The 23,742-nt window shown below is 39.8% G+C and overlaps 1 protein-coding gene across 3 annotated transcripts; it reads right to left on the bottom strand.

Annotated features, from left to right (window-relative positions):
* Window positions 1-2,351: 2,351 nt before the first annotated feature.
* Window positions 2,352-23,731, bottom strand: thg1l (tRNA-histidine guanylyltransferase 1-like). Of its 3 annotated transcripts, XM_028812671.2 has the most exons (8): window positions 23,491-23,731; window positions 18,054-18,241; window positions 17,517-17,773; window positions 15,573-15,749; window positions 10,817-10,986; window positions 7,608-7,696; window positions 4,422-4,529; window positions 3,102-3,862 (listed from the first exon to the last, which is right to left on the bottom strand). In XM_028812671.2, the coding sequence occupies exons 3-8, from the start codon at window positions 17,759-17,761 to the stop codon at window positions 3,704-3,706; spliced, it is 948 nt and encodes a 315-aa protein (XP_028668504.1). In that variant the 5' UTR covers window positions 17,762-17,773; window positions 18,054-18,241; window positions 23,491-23,731; the 3' UTR covers window positions 3,102-3,703. The 3 variants fall into 3 exon arrangements, with proteins under 3 accessions (XP_028668506.1, XP_028668504.1, XP_028668505.1); XM_028812672.2 differs by lacking the exon at window positions 23,491-23,731 and having other exon boundaries at window positions 17,517-17,755; window positions 18,054-18,313; XM_028812673.2 differs by lacking the exons at window positions 17,517-17,773; window positions 18,054-18,241; window positions 23,491-23,731 and having other exon boundaries at window positions 2,352-3,862; window positions 10,817-10,891; window positions 15,573-15,639.
* Between the last annotated feature and the right edge of the window lie 11 nt (window positions 23,732-23,742).

Here is a 23,742-nt window from a genome sequence, read left to right on the forward strand (position 1 = left end):
GGACCCGGGAAGCGAACCTGGATCTCCTTACTGCGAGGCAGCAGTGCTACCCACTGCGCCACCGTGCCGCCCCAGCACACAGTTTATTATTGCTCAATACACACATCTGTCATTGGTGTTACTACGATATCATCCTGGGATGGGACCTAAATAACAATAAAAACTAAAATTTTACTTTAGCCAGGCTCCTGATTGGGGTGAGCGTGCACCAGTGCTACTGAGAAGACAGCAAAGTTTAAAGAGAACTGGCATCCAGAAGGCACGTTTCAGAGCAGGGTGGCAATATCTAAGTGCAGAACGGGTTGAGAAAAGTGGCTGCTCTGTGTGATGCCCGTCAGAAGGCTCTTGTTTGCTACCTGTGTGTGATGGGACTCGTCTACTCAAGACAGACATGTCCTACCTGACAGTACTCTCCATTTATTTTATTTTATATTCCATAGTACAAGAGCAAGAGTTCAGTGTTTAGACAACACCGGAGCTCTAACAGGACCCCCGGATTGCAAGAAATTTGCAAAAATCTCAAGTAAACTTTTTTCACATTGTCATTATGGGGTGTTGTGTGCAGAATTCTGAGGAAAAAAATGAATTTAATGCATTTTGGAATAAGGCTGTAACAGAACAAAATGTGGAAAAAGTGATGAAGCGCTGGGAATACTTTCCAGATGCACTGTACTACAACAACCACGTCCTGAACTGGCAGCACTGAGCCTACTAACACGGCAACAGGGGGTACAGAGCAGGAACCAATTCTGGAAAGAGAGCCAGTGAATTGGGAGGCCTATTCATACTGGGCCAACTAAAACACGAACATGTCTTCAGACAGTGGGAAGCACTCCAGTCAGGTAGAAAACCAGTATTCAGGCAGGCGTTGCAATATTCTCAAACCCAGTAAATCCAGTTCAGGGTTTTGGGGGGTCAGAAGCCTACCCACCCTGACAGAAATGGGTGCAAGGCAGTAATCAGCCAGTCTACCATGGCAGTGCCCACTCCTGAAATCCCCATTAAGATAAATTAACAGGTAATGTCTAGGGGGCAGTGGGAGAAATCCAAAGTACTTGGAGGAACGCAGGAGAATGAGAGGAGTTTTAATACAACCAGGGTGGGCAAGAAGTCATAGAGGACTCAAGTATGAAAAGCAATAGCCAGTGTCACAGCCAGGGCTTCATTTAAAGGGGGTGGGGGGACATGCTGGCTGAATCACAACTCCACCTACGATCAACCATTTGGAACTGTTCTATTAAAGGGACTTCAACCGCCCCCCTGACTGGGATCCCTATGTCAAAATACATATATGGACCAAGCACATCATGGACAGCCACGGGGTGTTGTGGTTGCTTTTAACATTTCTGCTCTAATCTGATAAACTAACCTTCCTGATTGATTGCAGAATCATTTCATAACAAGTCTTACTTACAACGCTAATGCAAGGAGCAGACGCAACACTTCCGAAAAGGGACACTTGCACAACAGTATGGTCAATTGGTGCAATCTTTAAGTTTAAGGCTGATAAAGCAATCATGGCATCTTGTCAGAAGGGTTGCTGACTTGGGCCTTTTCCATGTTTCATTTAGCATGGCACATGTAAGAGAGGGGCACGGCCCTGCAGTGAGTAGCACTAATGTGTCAAGGCTCCTGGGGGTTCAAATCTAGAGCCGGGTCATTGTCGATGTTGAGCTTACAGGTTCTTCCTGTGTCTGTGGGGTCTTTCCATAACCCCAAATATGCGATGGGTAGCTGCATTCTGCAACAACTGAGTGGGCGGGTGGGCACTGCAATGGGCTGGCACCGTTAGGGGCTTTTTCCAGCCCTGTGCTTGATGTTGTCAGGATAGGCCCCAATGTGACCCTGAACTGAATAAAGTTGGGTTTGCGGATGATATATATTTTAATTGTATTGATTTTATTAAAATCAAATAACATTCCATACACACAACTCAAGTTTTACAAAAAAGCGCTTGAAACAAATCAACCCCTACCTCTGTGGGATGTTATATTTTTAACAGCCAGTCTCTCATTTTCATTTTTTCCACATTCCTTGCCCCAATATAAGCTAATTTCTATTAAAATAAAACCCTGTCCCAAGGTGCTTCCCCAGTGTGTCTGACACAGCCTGCCAACTCTGTTATATCAAGTCCCACCAGCACAATGAATTGCTATGCACTCAAACTCCTAAGCCAGCGTGAACATCTCACCTTTTCTTATTTTCACCCCCCACTTCTAAACTGCAAGCACAGAAATTCATTTTGCATGAAATCAGAACCCACAATTCTGGGGTTACAGAGTTACATTTATGATCAAGGAAGGTTTAGTAGCGGGCGGCATGGTGGCGCAGTGGGTAGCGCTGCTGCCTCGCAGTTGGGAGACCCAGGTTCGCTTCCCGGGTCCACCCTGCGTGGAGTTTGCATGTTCTCCCCGTGTCTGCGTGGGTTTCCTCCGGGCACTCCAGTTTCCTCCCACAGTCCAAAGACATGCAGGTTAGGTGGATTGGCGATTCTAAATTGGCCCTAGTGTGTGCTTGGTGTGTGGGTGTGTTTGTGTGTGTCCTGCGGTGGGTTGGCACCCTGCCCGGGATTGGTTCCCTGCCTTGTGCCCTGTGTTGGCTGGGATTGGCTCCAGCAGACCCCCCGTGACCCTGTGTTCGGATTCAGCGGATTGGACAATGGACGGATGGAAGGTTTAGTAGCTTTCAGCTGATTGATGTATTTCTTCTACCTCAGAATTATTAGACTCTCACAGTGGCAGTCAGTTATGACAAAAGATGTGAAAGTCAGTATTAATAAGTAAGCCAAAAGAACAAACAAGTAAGCATTGTGTGCTAATAACAGGTTTAAATAAAAAAAAAAAAAAATGTATAAAAGTTTCAAAAAAGCCTTGCAATAGTTAACAATAAAAACACATTCCTGTTGTGGACAGAGCAGCCCACGTCAATGTCCAGTGAATGTGAAGGCTCCTCGGCCGTTTGAGACAGGCAGGCGGCCTTGGGCTGGAAAGAGGTAGACTAATACAGTCAGCTAGCTAGACAGCAGCTAGTGACAAGGATTGATGCAGAATTCATAATTGAGGATGTCAACTCAAGGAGATATGCTGAAATACAAACAAACAGAAATCTGACAGCAGTGCAACGTAATGTGTTGTATAATTAAAGGAGAATCCCAATCCCCCCCATCGACTGTAATAACTCCAATCACCAGGATAGTGCAGCACTGACGCCTGGAGACTTGTTTAATTCATGACGAACTGTAATCTTCTCCAGAGCTCACCCACTTTTCCCAGGTCTCCAGTCTCTCTCCTGGCCCCTGCAGCACTACGAATCTTAACTTGCGTGGTTCCCAAATAGCAAAGCACAAACCGTGTTCAGTTCAACACCAGAAGATCAAAATCAAAAGTAACCTTTTTGACAGCTTATAAAAATCTGGACTGGTGACAATCAGCTTTGAAACAGTTCAGTCTGAAGAATTGTATTCATTTGTAAAATTGTGCAAGAAAGGTTTCAAGAAATAATCTCTCAAGGCTGACAGCTATCAAGACGGCATCTTTTGCAGAGACATTGATTTCTTCACAGCATCATCCAACAATGGCGTCCAAAGCACACATTTGAAGCCTGCAATTCAAGATACCGTATGCATATTCTCTGCTGGAAGTTTTGGAATGCCAAAGAGGTTACTCAGAATAAAAAAAAAATAAAATAATGAAGTCTTGTGTTGTCAGTGATCCATTAAAATATCTGGGTGCTCCTCCCAAAACTTGTCTCCAATAAGGTCACAATGCAGTGGTGTTGCCTTCTTCACACTTTTCTCAACCACAATGTCATTCCCCTTCTCCTCCCCTGAACCTTTGGCATTTTTTGTTCTAGTCTCAACCTCCTACAAAAAGCAAAGTTTGGTAAATCAATACACAGGAATGACTTCTGTCTTTAGCTTAAACTAGCTGTGGTGCCCATCTAAGATAGGTTGAAATCTAAGTACTCAACATAGACCTCAGTGAAAATGTTGCAACGCATACGTCTCTGTTATATGCCATTTGGTATGGGATTTGTAAAAGCAGTGTCTTTGACACACCATCTATTGGAATGACAAATGCAATGCATTTTACCAAAAATGTATGTGAGGTGCTATTTTTTTTTTGTCATGACACAGACATAGCAACCAGGCTGACATACAGACACTTATCCTTTTATTAAGGTGGATGTAAAGAGTACAATCACCACTTCCATAAAAAAAAAAAAACAATCCTCTGTCAAATATAGTTTAATTGTGAATTTCCCATTGGGATTAATAAAGTATCTATATCTATCTAATTCACAAATCCCAAAGTTAAAACTGAATAGCCAATCGAGAGCTGGCAGACAGCACACTCAAAATGGCTTTATGTACTTTCTACCTCTGTGAAGGAAATGTCAAAAAAACAACAAAATTGTTTTACCTTTGTCCAAACAAGCACAGTGCCTTTTCTGTACATCAAAGGCTCATTGTTGTAGTTTATGCTGAACTCAGAAAACAAAATCTCATTTTTATCAGATGAAAGAGTGCCCTGATAAAAGAAAGAAACCAGTTATCCATATTGTTTAACAGTCTTTATTTGAAGTTCTAATCAGTGTCATTTCCTTATGATGCTCAGAGACACAGAATCACAGACGCTGAACAAGAAAGAATTACTATTGGTTTCATTATAAAGATTTAGTTGATGAGGTTCAAAATACAAAGTAGAATAAACTATCAAAATTAACCAACTTAGACATAAAATTCAGTAAATACGTGATGCTACTTGAGGTTTGTTAGACGAGGCACAAGGTCAACAGGAATGTCACAAAATGTAACTTTTCACCTTTCATTACACACGCACGCTTCTCAAATACCATAAACTCTCCCTATTAATCATGCATTAATAAGGCCATACGTCAATAGGCTTTTACCCTTACATTTTTTACAAAACAAAATTTATATAATGATTCTTCTTGCGATTTCTGACAACCCCAAGGTTTTAGGAAGGCTGATTATGGAGGAATATTTTGGGCCAAATTAAATAAATATGCATATAAATAAATGTATTGTGAAACGTGACCATAAATAAAAAAAACAAAATACTAGGTGAGCATATATAATAGAAATTTTCATGAAATTTATGTTTTTGCTGCTTATTTATTTTATATCAGCAAAAAATGTCATTGTCAGTACCAAAAGTTGAGAGGGTGGGCTCTAGTGTGTAATGTTTTTGATTCACCAATAAAAATAAAAAAAAAAAAAAAACAGTAAAAACACTAATCGCTAGAGCCCACCCTCTCAACTTTGATGGGTCCGAATGCCACTTTTCATTTTTAGGTGTCTTTCATGTAGCACATGGTGGCCACTGGAATAAAAAAAAATGATTACACAAATAAAGAAATTAGCAACAAAAACATTTCATGACACATTTAGTTATTTGTTTGTGCATATTAAATTTAATAATTTCCTTTTTATGGAGCTCATTAGTCAGGTACCATGTCATGCCTTTACATTCATATGATGCTGCTGGTTTGCATTTGTCACCCAGGCATACATGTCAATGTCAATTTATTTATAGAAAACATTTAAAACAATATAGGAATGCTGTGGCCAAAGTGCTTTACAATAATAGAAGAAAAACAAAAACGTACAATTAACATAAATAACACACAGAAATAAAATAAATGAACATAAATAGAATAAATAATAAATAGAAGTAAGGTTACATAATCACAATGAGGAAACTATCAGTATTACTGAACGTCACAGAAAACAAGTGAATAGAAATGAGTCTTTAATCTTGTTTTGAACAGTTCAATTGTAGACGACTCCTTTATATGATGAGGTAAAGAGTTCCACAGGCGAGGAGCAGCAGCTGCAAAAGCCCTGTCCCCCTTAGTTTTACACTTGGTACGAGGGACAACAAGAGACAACTGACCAGAAGATCCAAGTACTCTGGACGGCTGGTGTAAAGCACACAATTCATATAAATATGCAGGAGCAAGCCCATGTAAAGATTTAAAAACTAGCAACAAGATTTTAAAATCAATTCGAAAACTGGCAGGCAGCCAGAGTAAAGAAGTTAATATTGGAGAAATGTTGTGAGCAGACGCGGTCTTAATAATGGATGTGGCATTTCAAACTTACCAGTATACAAGGACATCTTACAGAATCACTAAAGTTTGAAAGTTTAATTAGTGAACCCATGTGCTGTCACTTGCTTTGTCCAAACTGATAAGACTAATTCTAGGTCAATTTCAAACTGATACAGCTTGTTGAATGTTTAATATTTTTCAGTATAATAACTAAATAGAGTCTGTAACACTAAACTATTAAAGAGGGTGGCGTGGTTAGGCACTGATTAATGCTTTTGCCTCATTGGATTCATCATCATCTCCCATTGTGCCTATGGCTTTCCATGCTGAGTGTGCAAAATTAACCAACTACCCTAAATTGGCAGTTTGTGAGTGCGAGTGCTGATGTATGCATCAGTTGGTTCTGGAATGGACTGGCAAACTTTTCAGCCTCATGCCCAGTGATGTCAGGATAGGCACTGGCTCCTGAGACCCTGATCTGGAACTTCATGGGTTTTAAAGTACTGTATTATCCATCCATCCATTTTCCAACCCGTTGAATCCGAACACAGGGTCACGGGGGTCTGCTGGAGCCAATCCCAGCCAACACAGGGCACAAGGCAGGAACCAATCCCGGGCAGGGTGCCAACCCACCGCAGGACACACACAAACACACCCACACACCAAGCACACACTAGGGCCAATTTAGAATCGCCAATCCACCTAACCTGCATGTCTTTGGACTGTGGGAGGAAACCCACGCAGACACGGGGAGAACATGCATACTCCACGCAGGGAGGGCCCAGGAAGTGAACCCGGGTCCCCAGGTCTCCCAACTGCGAGGCAGCAGCGCTACCCACTGCGCCACCGTGTCGCCCTGTACTGTATTATATTAAGTTAAATACTTAAGAGGGGCTTAGTAGTGCTGATCATATTAAAAACAAAAATCAGGCAACCATTAAAATAAATATCCAAGCAGAGAAGAAATCCAATCTCCCTTCATATGTCTGTTTCTAAAGCTTATTTCAGAAAATTGAAAGCAGACAGCAAAATCTCATCGAAAAGACGTAAACAGAATTTAAAAAATGAGAACTACATTCCAGGCACAGTAAATTCTGTGCTGTAATTATGCATGTCAATACACAATGAAGTAGCATCAAAACAAACATTTACAATAAGGATTTTTAAAAAAAACATGTTCAAACATTGAGATAGGTAAACAGCTAAAATGAAAACTAGTAGCTACAGCAGTTACTCATGAAAAGGACTGGACTTTGGCAAAGCATCCTAGGACATGACCAAAGGACTGCTGAATCGGCAACATTTGCCAAGCTGGAAGGGGCTGCACTTGCCAATATGCAAGCATAAAGAGCAAAAATCTGCTCCTGTAAGTGGCTTTGGGCTTAACATTATCTGGTGTTTGTATAATTGCCACACTTACCACTAATAACAAAGCAATTACTAAATTAGTTCAGAGAAATGACATCATGCTATAAATCGAGTGTCTTCAATTAAATCAACTTTCAAGTAACAAAATAAAATGAAGTATTTACCCTCAGTCTTTCCTCAGCCTGTGTGTTTGTTAATCCTCCCTTTAGCACAAGGTTCCAGAAGACAGTGTTGTAAAGGTTATTTACGTGACCTGAAAAGAATAACACAACAGCTAACTGACAATTTAAAAGGCCTTTAGTGGAGAGACTACAATACCTAAAGAGCCAGAGAGCTCCAGTGACAATAACATGAAATGAAGGAGTTCAAAGAAAAAGTGGGACCTGCTCAGGCAAAAACAACAAGATACTAAGAGCATCTGAATGTTGAAATGGAATGTTTTAGTAATGATGGGAAAAAAGAAACCTACCACAAGCTGCCTCAAAGCAATTCTAAGCAGCACTTTCTACATAATGAAAGCTTGAGCTACTAAAAGCCATTACATGACAAGGCTTACATTACAGACTACGTGCTTGTTTTACCAAGGCAACGATAAATTATGAATTAAATTGCAACAAGAAGGTAAATCTTTTACCACAGGTTGCATATTTTTAAGAAACTCTAAACAATGTTGCAACAGTAGACTATTTTGGTTAAGTAAGAGTCACTGAGAGTAGATGCAATTTTAAGGTATAGTAATACAGATGGAAACCTTCAATCTTCACAAAATTTAGTAATAGTAATTAGTAATAATTTCTCATTTCTGTGGAATTTTCACAGTAGAACCTGGCACAATATACTGTTGATATGAAATGTACTTGTTATTATGTTAGAGATATGCAGGCTCACTGTAGAAACTATATGGTTGGTTTTATTATAGGTGCTATATTCCAAATATGCTTTTTTCCCCAAGGTGCATTGCTAAACAAATGAAGTTCTGCTATGTTTGCTAAGCAGCACCTGTAGTCCTGGTATGGGGTGAACCCCTTTCTTAAATCCACTGTTACTGGGTTAGGACTTACTTCTCATAACCTCATTCAGGAAAGCCAGGTTTACAAAATGTATCACTTAAGGGTTACAGTATCCATCCTTGTTCTGTGAAAGTAGGTACAGAGTTGGACAATTAATAGAAAGCGTTAATAAGGTACGGAATCAGTACCATGACCACCTAATGCAGTTTCAGGAACCCTTAGGTTCTGACCATTAATTAAAGACATTAAAAAATCTTATTTTCTTGCTCTTTGGAACGCAAGTAGAGACAATTTACATTGCACCAGGGGGTAAAAGTCCATCAGTCAACAACAGCGGTTTACTAAAAGGCTGAAAACTTCACAAATATTGGAATGAATCTCGTCTTGTGCATTCAACTAACTAATGATTTCAAATATTCTTAGTGTTAACCATAAAATGTGAATTTTAAATATTTAAAAAAGCACTAAAAATTTCTGTGAAGATGCTATCAGCAAAAATGCAAATACTTAGCTACATTGCATTTTGGAGCAGAACACACATTAGTTTGAACCCATACTTAACCATTTGTTTAAACTTACATTTTAAGAGGAGTCTCGACACAAGGAAGAAATGTATATAGATTATAATTATCAATGAACTTTCTATTTCCTTCATGGGAAAGTATAAATATGTCACAAGAGGCAGTACAAGACTGCTTTCTGTCATGTGCTTGATGTATTAAATTGTAGGCACAAGCTGCATGCTCTCCTTTTTTTCATTTAGCTTTATGGCCGCTACGTTCAAATCACAAATAAAACCTCATCTCTTTTTCTACTGCATTCTAAACAGTATTTCAGCAATACTGTTCTTATGACGATTCTACTATACAGTCAGCGTATACCCATGTCACTTTATCTAGAATTAATTTCCTTTAACTTATCACTTAACAAATTATGTTATATTGACTGCATAATTGTTTGCTTTTTAAAGCACCTTTTAAAGATAAGCTCTGTGATGAGAGTTATATAGAATAAACAGACTGTTTTATCCCACCTCATATCAGCCAGAGGGAACAAAGAATCTCAACAAAAAGACGCTACAGTTTACTAACAATGAAGTACATTTGTTTAAAAAAAATGGACAAGTATCCCTCTGCATCAACTGTAAACACATTTTATTTTTCGCTACTCATAAGCTGAAATTTCAGTAAGATGCCACAAGTGATTTGCGATCAATCGCTAGACTGGAATGAAAATAAACACACACTACTGTCCCTGAGAAACTGTGCTGAACATCATGTTAATTTCAGGATGATCATATAGCCAAAAAATACTGAGCAGAAAAAAAAAAAAAAATACAACATGCACAACAAAAAAAGTACAAGCCGAGTCCTCTTTAGTTTTATGCTCTGCATGTAAAACTGAAAGCAGCAGACCAGTTTGATTTATAACACGCACATGAATCAAACTGGTCTGGGAAAAACATTGCAGTCTTCATTTTATAAAACTTGAAAAAAAGCATATGATGATTTGATGCATTATTAGATATGTTCAAATAAACTACCACATTACATTATACCATTTAAGATTTAGTTAAAATAATTAATTACTTAAAAAAAATCTCAGATTTGTATTTAGATTGCACTGCCTAATGCTGACAAACAATGAAAACAGCAGTAGGTATCTCAGTACAAGATGCACAAGCTCAAACAAATCAAAATGAAGTCTAAATATCAAGTAAAAGAAAAAAACGGTTGTTTAAATGCAAACAAAAAAAATTATAAATAAGTATTTGAAAACCTTGTTCATACAATATGTAATTTAAATAACCAAGTACCTCTTTTTTTTTTTTTTTTTTTAAATAAAAGGACAGTGCTCAAACTTTCAAAACCAAAATGATACAGTAAAATCACATGCTGATCTGTGATCATTCAAATTATATGATGTTGCTTTAGGTTAACAGTTTGCTATTTCTGTCACAATTTGTATTGAAATTCAGCAGAATGTTGTTATTAAGCGAGTTGCAGGAGGCTTTACTCAGCTCTTGGGCACAAAGTAGACACTAGCAATGATTCTTCATTCAGATGTAATTTCTCTTTGCTTCAAGATGGAGAACCACATTGCATCTGCACTCTCTAAACTGTGGGCACAATAGCAATCTTTAAAGACAAAATAATGACTGAAATGTATTGTACATGTGACCAAGGAAGAAGTTTAAGGTGTGTTCGTCAAAATCACTTGTGTAAACTGACACTGTCCGGCAAAGAGATCAGCAATCTAACACACCCAACAACTAGAAGTCACACCATCTGACATTAGCTTTAGAAAATGATGAAAAACTCATCAGCTGATTGTTTGTAAATTAAAGCTCAGATGTTACTCACAATCAGCCTGTCTCCAGCTCAGATAGTCTCGGAGGTTCTGATCACTTGGGTACAAAATTACTCTTCCATCAAACCCTGGTGGGTAAAGCAGCTCCTGGTCATGAAAATAGTCCTTCCAGTAAAAAACATAGCTTGAAGAAAAATGAGAAGCCACGTGTGTCATGAACTTGCTAGGAACAAAGAAAAGAAACACACAAATAAGTGCTAATAGTGGCTTTAATCAGGGGACAATAGCCTTGACAGGAGCATTTAAAGCACATGTTCATGTTAATCCAAGGTACATGTTAAATGATTATGGAGAACGTCTCATGCAAACATTTAGAACTTATATTAGACTTTATCTTTGACACAGCAACCAAGGTAGAGAATCAAAAAAGCTCAATTTCTCAGTTGGGACAAATAGAAAATCTATTACAGTTGACTAAAAATCCTACATGTTCTATGCATCATTAGGGCTGAACTGAATAGTTTTAATTTCATTTTTAAGTTCAATGTACACTACCAGTCAAAGGTTTTAGAACATGTCAGTTTTAAAAGTGCATGACTTTAATGTTTCATGAAATCAAGGCATAGAACAAATAAGCAATAGCAAATAAAAAAATAAGTCCAGAAATCATTAAGTGTAAGAAAGTTTATTATAATTTTTGATTAATGAAAGTAGCCACCTTTTGCTGATATAACAACCAAGCTCTGGTAACCCTTTTGAGTCAGAATGCCAGTCACTCTGTGCAAGTCACCAACTCTGCCCCCACCAAAAGAACCCCAGGCCATCACACTTCCTCCTCCAGGCTTGAGAGCTGATGTCACACACTGGGGAGCCATCTTTTCACCAACTCCATGGCATACAAACATCCTGTGTGATGAACCGAAGTTTTCAAATCTTGATTCATTGGTCCATAAGACTTTCTTCCAGTCTGCAGTAGTCCACAGCTAGTATTTCAAGGCCCTGTTTTATCCTTTAAGGAATGGCTTTCTTACTCTCACTCACCCCGTCAAACCTACAGCATCTCTTCCTCTTCACAGTATAAACTGAGACTTACTTTTTTTCCCAACCACTGTTAAGCTGTGCTTGAAGCTGTTGTGCTGTGAGGTGCCTGTCACACAAGCTGGTGACCCTCAGAAACTTAACTTCTGATTGGGTTGTGGCTTTGGGTCTACCAGATCTCTTCCTATCAGTTTTTTTCAGTTTCCAATTGCCTTTGGATTTTTTAGGACACCACTATACTCACTGACACTTTCATTTACAGAAGTTGCAAAAATAATCAAAGGCCCACACTTCTAAGGGTAATAATGCTTTGTCTCATTTCATTTGCTATTTGCAAATGGGGCGGAGTGGTTGCTCTGAGGCTAAGGTTCCAGATGGTTGCCAGTTTGAATTCCTGTTATTGCCAAAAGGGATCCTACTCTGCTGGACCCCTGAGCAAGACCCTTAACTTGCAATTGCTCAAGGGGCGCTGTACCATAGCTGGCCCCGTGCACTGACCCCAAGGGGTATACGAAAACTAACAAATTCCTAGTCCAAGAAATTGTATAAGTCAAAATAAAGAACAAAAATTGAAAATAAAAAAATAAAAAACCCACTTTATTCATAAAGGAAACACATACTAGATTACCAAGCTTATTCCTCTAATACCCAGAAACAGAATCTAAATTAAAGACAAAATGCTAGCTTAAATCTGAAACTTGCTGGAGTGGGGTGCACAATATGAAAAACTGAATGCTGCTCTTTCTGGGAAACCATAAGGTAAGCATTCTAAAAGTTAATTTCATTATATAACCATGTGCTGCATCTGATTGTGAATTCTTTTAAAAAAAGAGACAATATTGTAACTTATCGCTTTGTTGTTTAGTAATCAGTGATTGTTGCACAATATTACAATGTACTGTAAAGCTGCCGCTATTGTTTACACTTCTGAGACAGTGGAAGTAGCAATAATTACTTGTCACTGTGCTCTAAGGCAGGGGTAGGCAACGTCGGTGCTGGAGTGCCACAGTATGTGCAGGTTTTTGTTCCAACCCAGTTCCTTAACGAGAACTCAATTATTGCTGATGAAGCACATATTGCTTAAGTGACATTTTAATGCTTCATTTTAGTGGTCTCGCTTGTTAAGGTTCTCCAACCTTAATTGCTTATTTCAATCTTAAACTGCTGCATTCAGTGTTTTAATTGCTCCTTATTAGCAATAAGATGTAAAACAGGGGTAGGCAATGTCGGTCCTGGTGAGCCGCAGTGGCTACAGGTTTTCATTCAACCCAATTGCTTAATTAGAAACCAATCATTGCCAATCTCAGACCTTATTTAATTTTATGGCTTGTTAGTCTGTGCAATGTAAGGCTTTTACATCGTAGATTTTTTTTCTTTCCAAGGATATCATCCAAATGATTTGAAGCCTAAAACAGATCATTTTCAGTCTGTCACATTTTTCTATTAAGTGTTTTATTAAATCAAACCGTGCATGATGAACACACACAGATGTAATTGGAAAAAAGCTAGCTGGAGAACTGCTGGCTGCTTTGTCTTTTACATCTTATTGCTAATAAGGAGCAATTAAAACACTGAATGCAGCAGTTTAAGATTGAAATAAGCAATTAAGGTTGGAGAACCTTAACAAGCGAGACCACTAAAATGAAGCATTAAAATGTCACTTAAGCAATATGTGCTTCATCAGCAATAATTGAGTTCTCGTTAAGGAACTGGGTTGGAACAAAAACCTGCACATACTGTGGCACTCCAGGACCGACGTTGCCTACCCCTGCTCTAAGGTATGTCAATGAACTGAAAAGAACTGAAAAACCATCCATCTATTTTTTTTTAACCTGCCTAACCAGGTGAGGGTTGTGGGGAACCGATGCCTATCATGGAAGCACTGGCCAAATGGCAGGGATTAACGCTGGAAAGGCTGCCAATCTAGCAAGGTACACTAACTCAAGATAAGTTAACCTAACATGCACATATTCTGGACGGGGGAGGAAAACTGCAAAGGGAACAGTGTGAAAACTCCACAAAGACCAAATCCAGACCAGGGGGCCCCATGTATAAACAGTGTGTATGCACAAAAATGTTGTGTACGAACGTTTCCACGCTCAAATCGCGATATATAAAACCTAAACTTGGAGTAAAGCCACGCACATTTTCACGGTAGCTCCAACCTTGGCGTACGCAAATTCTCCGCTCGGTTTTGCAAACTGGCGCCACCCAGCGTCAAAGCAGTGCTACTGTTCCTGTGTGGTTACCCTTTCTTATTTAGATCAACATCCCTGACGCGGCTTTATCATATACACTGAAACTACCTGCATATTGTTTATTAGTTTAAGGCATCCGATTGTAATTAACCTGTAGCAATATAAGCCCAGGGAATAGCCAAAGAATAGCTGGTGCCCCGTTCACGGATTGTTCCTGGCTTGCGCTATATTCTTGCTGGTGCGACACTGGAAGGATAGATGGATAGAATAATTCAACACATATTACGAAGCTATTTCAATGTTCCTTAAAAGTTTTGAAGAATCAGCGTTCTAAGCTTACAGATGGCTTCACGTCTATTACAGAGCTGATTGTGTGGCGATTGGGTATTTGGAGAAAGAAAAGTAAGGACAGGAATTGGGGGTTAGTACGTTTGAAAGAGACAGTACTGCTACAATAAAGTATTTCATCGAAGGTTGCACATGACGCTGCAAGCATCTCGTGTGAGACATGAACAATTACTGCGCCACTGTGTTCCCATGTTTAATAACATGCTTTAATTCCTATCATCATGAAAATGTATCACGTATACATCTTAGTATTTTAATTATTCAGAGAGATGTAATATTACAAATGTAATGGATTCTGTTTCCTGTCAGAGAAAGAGAAAGCCCGGAAGCACGTAGTGATTCACACACATAGAGCACATAGAAGATCAAACACAGAACAAAGCATTTAACATGCTACTTTAGTTACGATGGGATTGAGAAACTAGTAAATTAAACCATTTTAAGATGAAGGATGATGATGTTCTACTTTAATGACAAAATAAAACTACGTGATTAAAGTGGAAATTTTGAGATTAAAGTTGACATTTTGTGCTTTTTTCCCCCCACTGTGTGCCTTTTTTTTTTTCTCTGTACCCTAATAAGCTTTCATGTGACACTCAGATGGTGGGCTACGACTCGCCTTTTCACTGCGACTTTGATCTCTGACAACTTTTTTTATTTTCGGGCACTGTGCGACTTTGGAAACTTGAGCTTTCGAGTTTCTCTGACACGCTATGTCACTCGATCAACTTCCTTTTGTTGTTTATACCACTGTTTAAACCAACAAATAGTACGTTTTTCTTTGCCTCCATTTGGCATTCACTGAAATTCTTCTATTTTCCCTTGTGCTTTTGCAATTGTCTTTTCACAGAAGGCTGAGCTTAAGGGCTATTTATATTGATTTGCATATTCAAAGAGGCGTAATTCTGGGAGGAGACGGGGCGGGACAGCAAGTGCGTACACGTGCGTTACTTTTCACACTGACTGGGATTTATGTAGTGGAAGAACGTGGAAGTTGGCGTTCACACTGATTTATGCATCTGGATTTTTTTGTGCATACAACCATTTCCGCTTTTGTGCTTATGCCATGTTATAGTGCGAGTTCAACACACGGTGTTATACATGAGGCCCCAGGACTTGACCCAAAACTCAGGAGTGCCAAGAAGGATGCTTACTATCGTTATAGACATACATGAACACTACGTGAACATGCATGCCAAATGAATGAAATACAAAACATTCCTACCTCGCTCTTCTTTTAAACCAGTTAGACTCCTTCTTGAAAACAAAACTGTACTCATCACTTTGTCCATAAGCAACCACAATGTCTTCTAAACACTCCATTACAGCCTGAGCACACCGTGTCATAAGGTGGATGGCACGATCATCATTAGGCTTTTTAAATTTGTGGTCCTCTGCAAACCTAGAGAACAAGTATAAAGATCACAAGAGCAGCAAGTGAAAACAGTAGAACAAATTCTTCAGCATTGAAAGGAAGGCATGGGCTTTATTTAATTACCAATAACCTTGGAACACTGATGACTCCTCACTTTGCATCGCTAACTGCAGATCCTTCAATGACAAGGCTCTTTGTTCGCTGCTTCCATCAAAACATTACACAACAAACATACCATTGATAATATGTGATGAAAATATAAACTGTTGAGCCGTCCATAATGTTTGATACAAGGACACGTTTTTCCTTGATTTACCCCTCTGCTCCACCACTAAAAGTTACAATTCAGACATGATTAAAGTGCACACTGTAGACTTTCATTTAAAGGCTTTTTCTTATAATTTCTACATGGTGTGACCAAAATGTAACACGTTTTATGCAAGGTCCTCCATTTCAGGGAATCGTAATGTTTGGGACATAGCAATGGTTGGTATATTAAAGCAGTCACATTTAGTACTTTGTTGCATACCCCTAGCATGTAGTGACTGCTTCGAGTCTGCGATTCACAGACATCACCAGGTGCTCAGGATCTTTACTGGTGATGCTCTGCCAAGCCTCTAATGCAGCCATCTTCAGCTCCTCCTTGTTTCAGTGGCTTGTCCCCTTAGGTTTTCTCTTCAGCATATGAAAGGCATGCCCTGTTGGATTTAAATAAGGTGACTGGCTTGGCTGTCAAGATTTTTTCATTTTTTAGCTTTGATAAACACCTGTGTTGCCTTAGCAGTATGTTTGGGGTCATAAACTTGTTGTAGTATGAAGCACCGTCCAATGAGTTTGGAGGCATTTAATGGAACTTTCTATACACCTCAGAATTCATTGTGCAACTACTGTGAGCAGTTAAATCATCAATGAAGATAAGTGTGCCAGTACCTGTGGCAGCCATACATGCCCAAGCTATAAGCACCATGCTGAACAGATGACCTGGTATGCTTTGGATCTTGGGCAGTTCCTTTTCATCTCTACAATTTGGTCTTACCATCACTCTGACACAGCTTCATTTTTCCACAAGATATTTTTTTAGAATTCCAAAGGCTCTTTAAGTACTTTTTCACAAATCTAGCTATCCTGTTTTTGTGGCCTCTGTGTTTCTGTTCATGAAGTATTTTCTGACACATACACATCTACCTCCTGAAGACTGTTTCTGATCTGTTTATCTTTACCATAGTGAGGACTCTTCTGTCATCCGCAGTACAGGTCTTTCTTGGCCTACCAGTCCCTTTGTAATTACTGAGCTCACCATTGCATTCTTTCTTCTTAGTGACACTTCCAGACAGTTGATTTTTGGTAAACTTAAAGGTTTTACTTATCTAATGGTTTTATTTTTGTTTTTCAGCCTCATAATGTCTTCTTTGACTTCCATTGGTACATATTTTGTCCTCATGCTGAACAATGCAAGTACTGACTTTAATGGGTAGAAATAATGAAGTAATGAAACACATCTGAATAAATCACAAACATCATGGTTCCCTGAAATGAGGAGACCATGCAGAAAAGGTGTTGAAATTTGACATGCTGTGACGGAAATGAATGCAATTATCCTTATATTAAAGTCTGCAATGTGCTCTTGAATCACATTTGAATTGTTTGATTTGTAATTTTAAAAACTGTGAAGCAGTTGGGTATATCGAAGAAAAATATTTATTTGCCCCAAACATTACATTCTAATTATAAACAGTACCCTCCATAAACTAGGATTCATGCTTGTCTTATATTATAAGTAAACGATGAGCTCACTTGTGGAAATTTCTCCCATCTAATCGAACCACAATCCAGCAGTTCCTTAGGCAGGTGTCGTCAGTCTCAAATTTTCGTACATACTCGAATTTGGTCTTCGCCATTGAACCTCCACAGCTGGTGGTGAAAAGGCTGACTGGGGAAAATGTGTTGGATGCCCTTCTCTTAAACCACGGCTTCAGGATTCGCAGCGTGGTCGGTAAGATGAGGTCAGTCAGACTGTTCAAGTGCCACATCAGCTGCATCGAAAGGATACACTGAAACAATAAAAACGTCCAGAAGATCAGTTACCACTTTTAGAAACGCTGAGTACTCTGCGTTAGGTACCAAGACATGTAAATGTCAACACGTCTTTTACATCAGAAACAATCCATTGGAAGAAACGTACAACTAGACTGTTACAAAATGTAAGGCAGCATTCTCTTCTGCCAGCACTGTTACTTTAAAAGCAAACCATTTACATGTTTCATGTATTCTTAACTAATGTCATAATAAACGCTAGTCCGCTACTAGTAAAAAAAAATGATGCTACCTTACCTTGAGTGCATCAGTCAACAACTACAATGCCATCCGCGCGCGTGCGAGACGCCGACTCCAAACCGGAAGACCCGCCTTCCAAAGCGGATGAGTGTCACGCTGCAGAACTCTCCCCGGAAACAATACTTACGACTATTTGTATCCGAGCAGAAAGCATGTAGAAGACTCCCCTTCGCGAAGTCTGCGTGCTTATTGGAAGAAACATAAAATAAAACAAACGCATAAATACATGAAGGAATACATACATAAATAAATCCTTCTTCAGAAACATGTCTTCAGAATTACTATATATATATATATATATATATATATATGGGCGGCACGGTGGCGCAGTGGGTGGCGCTGCTGCCTCGCAGTTGGGAGACCTGGGGACCTGGGTTCGATTCCCGGGTCCTCCCTGCGTGGAGTTTGCATGTTCTCCCCGTGTCTGCGTGGGTTTCCTCCGGGCGCTCCGGTTTCCTCCCACAGTCCACAGACATGCTGGTTAGGTGGATTGGCAATTCTAAATTGGCCCTAGTGTGTGCTTGGTGTGTGGGTGTGTTTGTGTGTGTCCTGCGGTGGGTTGGCACCCTGCCCGGGATTGGTTCCCTGCCTTGTGCCCTGTGTTGGCTGGGATTGGCTCCAGCGGACCCCCGTGACCCTGTTTGGATTCAGCGGGTTGGAAAATGGATGGATGGATGGATATATATATATATATATATATATATATATATATATATATATATATATATATATATATATATATATATCATATAGGCCTACAAAGATATATATTTTCCATTCATTTTCTAACGTTTTAATAAACAATGCTTTATTTAAATAATAAATGTTCAAACACAATAGCACAAATGAGTAGCTTAAATGACATCCAAGGAAGATCTTGAAAGGACATGTGGAACATGGCGGACAGTCGAATCGAGCTCCTGTTATGTTGCATGTATGATGTCTCACCCACACCAACAAATCCACATTGATGGGGGGCTGACAGAGAGTCCGAGTCGCTCCCATTGTGAAGCCTCAAATGTATACCATCAACCTGCCAGTTCATCCTTGCTGACAACAAGAGGTTCAGGTGGAGGCATGACCAGATCTTGGGTGAAGTTGCTGCAGGCTTGGAGGAGGAGAGGAAGAAGAGGATAAATAACACCAAAACTAAAGGGCCCTGCTTCATCAGAGTTCTTAAGCCAGGTGAAATCTCTTGCAGAACATCAACCAGCACAAGGGTTGTTGCGTCAGCTGCTGACTGGGAGATGGGAGTGGATGTAAAGAAATAACTAAAATTCCCAGTGGAGATTACCATCTCAACGCTCAGGTCAGATATAGTTCTGTGGTCTACTGTCATAAAACCAGTGGTGCTCTTTAAGCTGAGTTTGTCGTGAGTGGAGATGATGGGGGAATAAAAGGAAGTGTGGCAAGAACCAAGCACTCATTCTTGAAGTCCAACAGAAGGGGTGGCAGACATGGAATCTCCCAATGGAAGTAGGCTGCAGGCCACTCCTTATGGAGAGCCCTTTTGGTTTTGGGGATTACAGGTTAAAGCTGAAAGAAGCTGGAGGCTAACATCACCAAGCAAGCAGAGTCAACCTCGACCATTTCAACAAATACTTCAGCAACTCACTCAGCAGAGGGGAGAGTTAAGTGGGGGGTGAGGCCTGAGGGGGCTGCTGCAAGGTGCTACGGTTCACTGTCAAGCACCACAGAGGGGTTTTGGGCTTAAATTGACAAAACACCTGAGAAGGGAAGTGCCCACTGTGGATGTTACAGGAAGCTGCAGCTCCTCAAACCTAGAACACAAGTGCAGTCACACAGTCAAAAGGCTTCAATAAAAGTGATTTTATTAAATGCAATCCCTTGCACAGGGTTCAATACTCCTTTCACATCCTTTCCTCCATAATAAATACTCTGTCTCTCCTCCAGGCAAGCTCTGTCCCCATCCTCCCGACTCAGCTCACCTGGATGAGGCCAGGTGGCTCCTTTTATCTCAGGACCCAGGAGTACCTCCGGTGTCAAATGACAACAGCCTGGCAGCACTTCTGGGTCAAGCAGAACGTCTTTCGACCATGTGCCCCTTTCTTATAGCTCCCTCTGGTGACAGCCACACACCCCGAGACTACATGTACCAAGGTGAGTAAGAATGGGGCCTCTGCTATCTAGTGTGCTGGGGGAATAAACAGCCCCAGAGACAGTCCTTCCTTGTCCATTTTACCCTGGCCAGGAAAGTTACTGAAAACACACCCATGGGAGCCTATCCATCCACCTGGGGCATCCCATCGAGGTAAGGAACTTTCCCCTCGGATGCCCATCCCATTTGGCACTTACACCACCTAAGAAAGTTCTGAGAGGTTACACTACAAACATCTGTCAAGAGGTGGACATGTGAAGGTGTGATTACTTGCCATCCATTTTATGTGAGATGTAAGGAATGTCCCTGCTAATTAAATGGTAGTATATATAGTTTTCTCTTGAGCCTCTGTAAAGTTTTAATTAAGTCTATCTATCTATCTATCTATCTATCTATCTATCTATCTATCTATCTATCTATCTATCTATCTATCTATCTATCTATCTATCTATCTATCTATCTATCTATCTATTATATAGTGCCTTTCACATCTATCTATCTATCTATCTATCTATCTATCTATCTATCTATCTATCTATCTATCTATCTATCTATCTATCTATCTATCTACAGTGCATCCGGAAAGTATTCACAGCGCATCACTTTTGTACATGTACATGTGATTTCTCAGTTTTTTTACTTTTAATAAATTTGCAAAAACCTCAAGTAAACTTTTTCACGTTGTCATTATGGGGTGTTGTGTGTAGAATTCTGAGGAAAAAAATGAATTTAATCCATTTTGGAATAAGGCTGTAACATAACAAAATGTGGAAAAAGTGATGCGCTGGGAATACTTTCCGGATGCACTGTATCTGTCAAAATGACAAATGCAATGTGAATGTCTCTGTTATATGCTAATTGGAATGGGATTTGTAAAAGCGATGTTAATGTTTTTGACACAGCATCTACTGGAATGACAAATGCAACGCATTTTATTACTGAAAATGTATGCAATGCGTCATCTGTTGGAATGACGGAGACATAGCAACAAGACAGACACACAGACACTTTTTCCTTTTATTAAGGTGCATGGAAGGCTAAAGATAGCAACAGCAAACTTACATTTTCATTTTTTAAATCTTAAAATTGTGCATTGTACACATCTTTCTAGTTTAAAATTATTCAAAACATATCAATGACTGAACCATACTTATAAACAACATCATTTAGCCCCAGCCTCGATGGGTGATATTCTTTGGGACTGTCTTAAATGAAGACCACGTAGGGTGAACATATTTGCGTTGCTCTATCAGACAGTGTTGGACATGGGACAATATTATGTAGTGAAAATTCCACAAAGATCTGACTGATTTTACTGGAAGCATCCCAAACATTCTTTCTAAATGAATTACAATGTTTCTTTGCTAGTAATGGCATACCTGAAGTTAAGTGGTCCTAAAGTCCGGCGCTGACCAGCTCACCCCAGTGTTCACTTCTGTTTTCACCCTGTCATTGGCCCATATACGTGAGATCCACTAGTGTCCCTTTGCTCCAACTTATCCAACAACTAATGCCCTGCAGCACTGACATCACTGGGGATGAAGTGTTTAAAGGACTTTGTGTGTTCAGCTCTTCCTACTCACTTGACTTCTTTCAGTGTTCGTATACTTGTAGATCTAATAGAAGTATAATCGATGCCATCTCTTACATCCTCCATTCTGTCATTTCTCACCTGGACGTCAACAAGGGGAACTATGCAGGGCTGTTGTTCATTGACTATACTACAATCTTTAATACTATAGTCCCCCACAGGCTTGCCACTAAGTTCAGAGACCTGGGATTGGGTTTTGAACTTCCTGACTGGCAGAGCACAGAGGGTGAGAGTTGGCTGTGTCACCTCCATCACCATCGTACATAACAATGTTGTGTCCTGAGTCCCCCGCTGTATTCCCTATACACTCACAATTGTAGATGTATGCAAAACTCTGACACAATTGTGAAATGTGCACATGACTAGGTACGGGGAAAGCTTGGTCCGCCATGACAATGAGTCTGCCTACCTGGACAAGGTGGAGGCACTTTCTTGGTGGTGTCAATCTAACATAACAACTTGAACCTGAATGTGTCCAAAACCAAGAAGATGACTGGGGACTTCAGGCAGAAGAGGCAGAGGAACTACACCCCAGTTAGGATGTATAGGTCTCCGGTGGAGACAGTCAGCAGCTAGAGCATATTTCTGAGGACCTGACATGGACTAATGACGCTGCCTGTATCATCTCAGGCCATTAAAGCAATTGAAAATTTCCCCTGCCATACTAAACCATTCTTTAGTGCTACTGTAGGGTCTGTGCTCACTGGTTCCATTGCTGTCTGGTTTGGTAGCTGCAACTCCTAAGAGTGCAAAACCCTACAAAAAAATGATTCAGTGTACTGAATGTATCATCAGGACAACACTGCCAAGCCAGCAGGACGTCTACACCAAGTGGTGCAGGTCCACGGCAAAGTGGATAACGGCTGACATATTTTACTGGCGACATAAACTTTTACAGGCAAACACCTCCGCAGCCATGTGGCCAGGACTGAGATGTGGAGCAGACGTTTTTTCCTCACAACATACAAACTTTAAACACTTTATCTTTATTATACCATGACAAAGGTTTTTACATCTAACGTGTACATTACCTGCGGTGGGCTGGCACCCTGCCCAGGGTTTGTTTCCTGCCTTGCGCCCTGTGTTGGCTGAGATTGGCTCCAGCAGACCCCCGTGACCCTGTAGTTAGGATATAGCGGGTTGGATAATGGATGGATGGATGGATATACATTACAGATATTGTTATATTTTGTTTTATGATCAGTGCCAGGGCTGTTTTTGCCACAATAACATTTCACTTCATTGTATTATACAACTGCATGTGTGACAAATAAATTAAAACAATCTTGGAAATTCTACAGGCAAAAAAAAAAAATCTTGGATATTCTACATACAGTATTATGTGGCTTTTGCTTGCTGGCACTGACACATTGATTTGACTGATGCAAAATTACTTTAGTACTTTTAATAAATCTCACAATAAACTGCAAAAGAATATTTTCTAACAATACATCAAATGCTCTCTCACTGTGAATTTCCCCCTGGGATTAATAAAGTATCTATCTATCTATCTATCTATCTATCTATCTATCTATCTATCTATCTATCTATCTATCTATCTATCTATCTATCTATCTATCTATCTAACCAGAAAATTATAGAAAACATCATGTAGAAATTCAGTAGTACGGGGCACACTTTCATAAGTTAATGAATACATATTTAATTATTAAATAAGACAAAAACACCAGTCTAATACAAGACAATAGTAAAAATATATGGACCTGACATCTTGATCCGTCTAGTCTTGCATACAGAGTACCAGCTATTTACAATGCTGCCTATCTCTTGCTCCATATTGGGACTTAGTAGCTCTGAAAATCAAATAACAAACCCAGACTCGTCCATTAGGATAGGAAAGATTACTTGCCGATCTCGTTACTTCAATATTACATTTTAAGTAGAACTGTACGTCCGTTACAATTTGACAGAACATTCTCACGGAGCGCGGAGACCTTTCTAAATAAGAGCATGGC

Source organism: Erpetoichthys calabaricus, chromosome 11 (genome assembly GCF_900747795.2).
Source record: "Erpetoichthys calabaricus chromosome 11, fErpCal1.3, whole genome shotgun sequence".
Lineage (NCBI taxonomy): Eukaryota > Metazoa > Chordata > Cladistia > Polypteriformes > Polypteridae > Erpetoichthys > Erpetoichthys calabaricus.

Bases quoted from the DNA above. Each gene is read 5' to 3' on its own strand.
- thg1l (XM_028812671.2), bottom strand. From the start codon at position 17,761: ATGCAGCTGATGTGGCACTTGAACAGTCTGACTGACCTCATCTTACCG. The intron at 10,987-15,572 runs GTAGGAATGTTT...CTTTGTTCCTAG, and splicing joins TGGTTTAAAAGAAGAGCGAG to CAAGTTCATGACACACGTGG. The intron at 3,863-4,421 runs GTAAAACAATTT...TGCTTTTTGTAG, and splicing joins CTGTGCTTGTTTGGACAAAG to GAGGTTGAGACTAGAACAAA.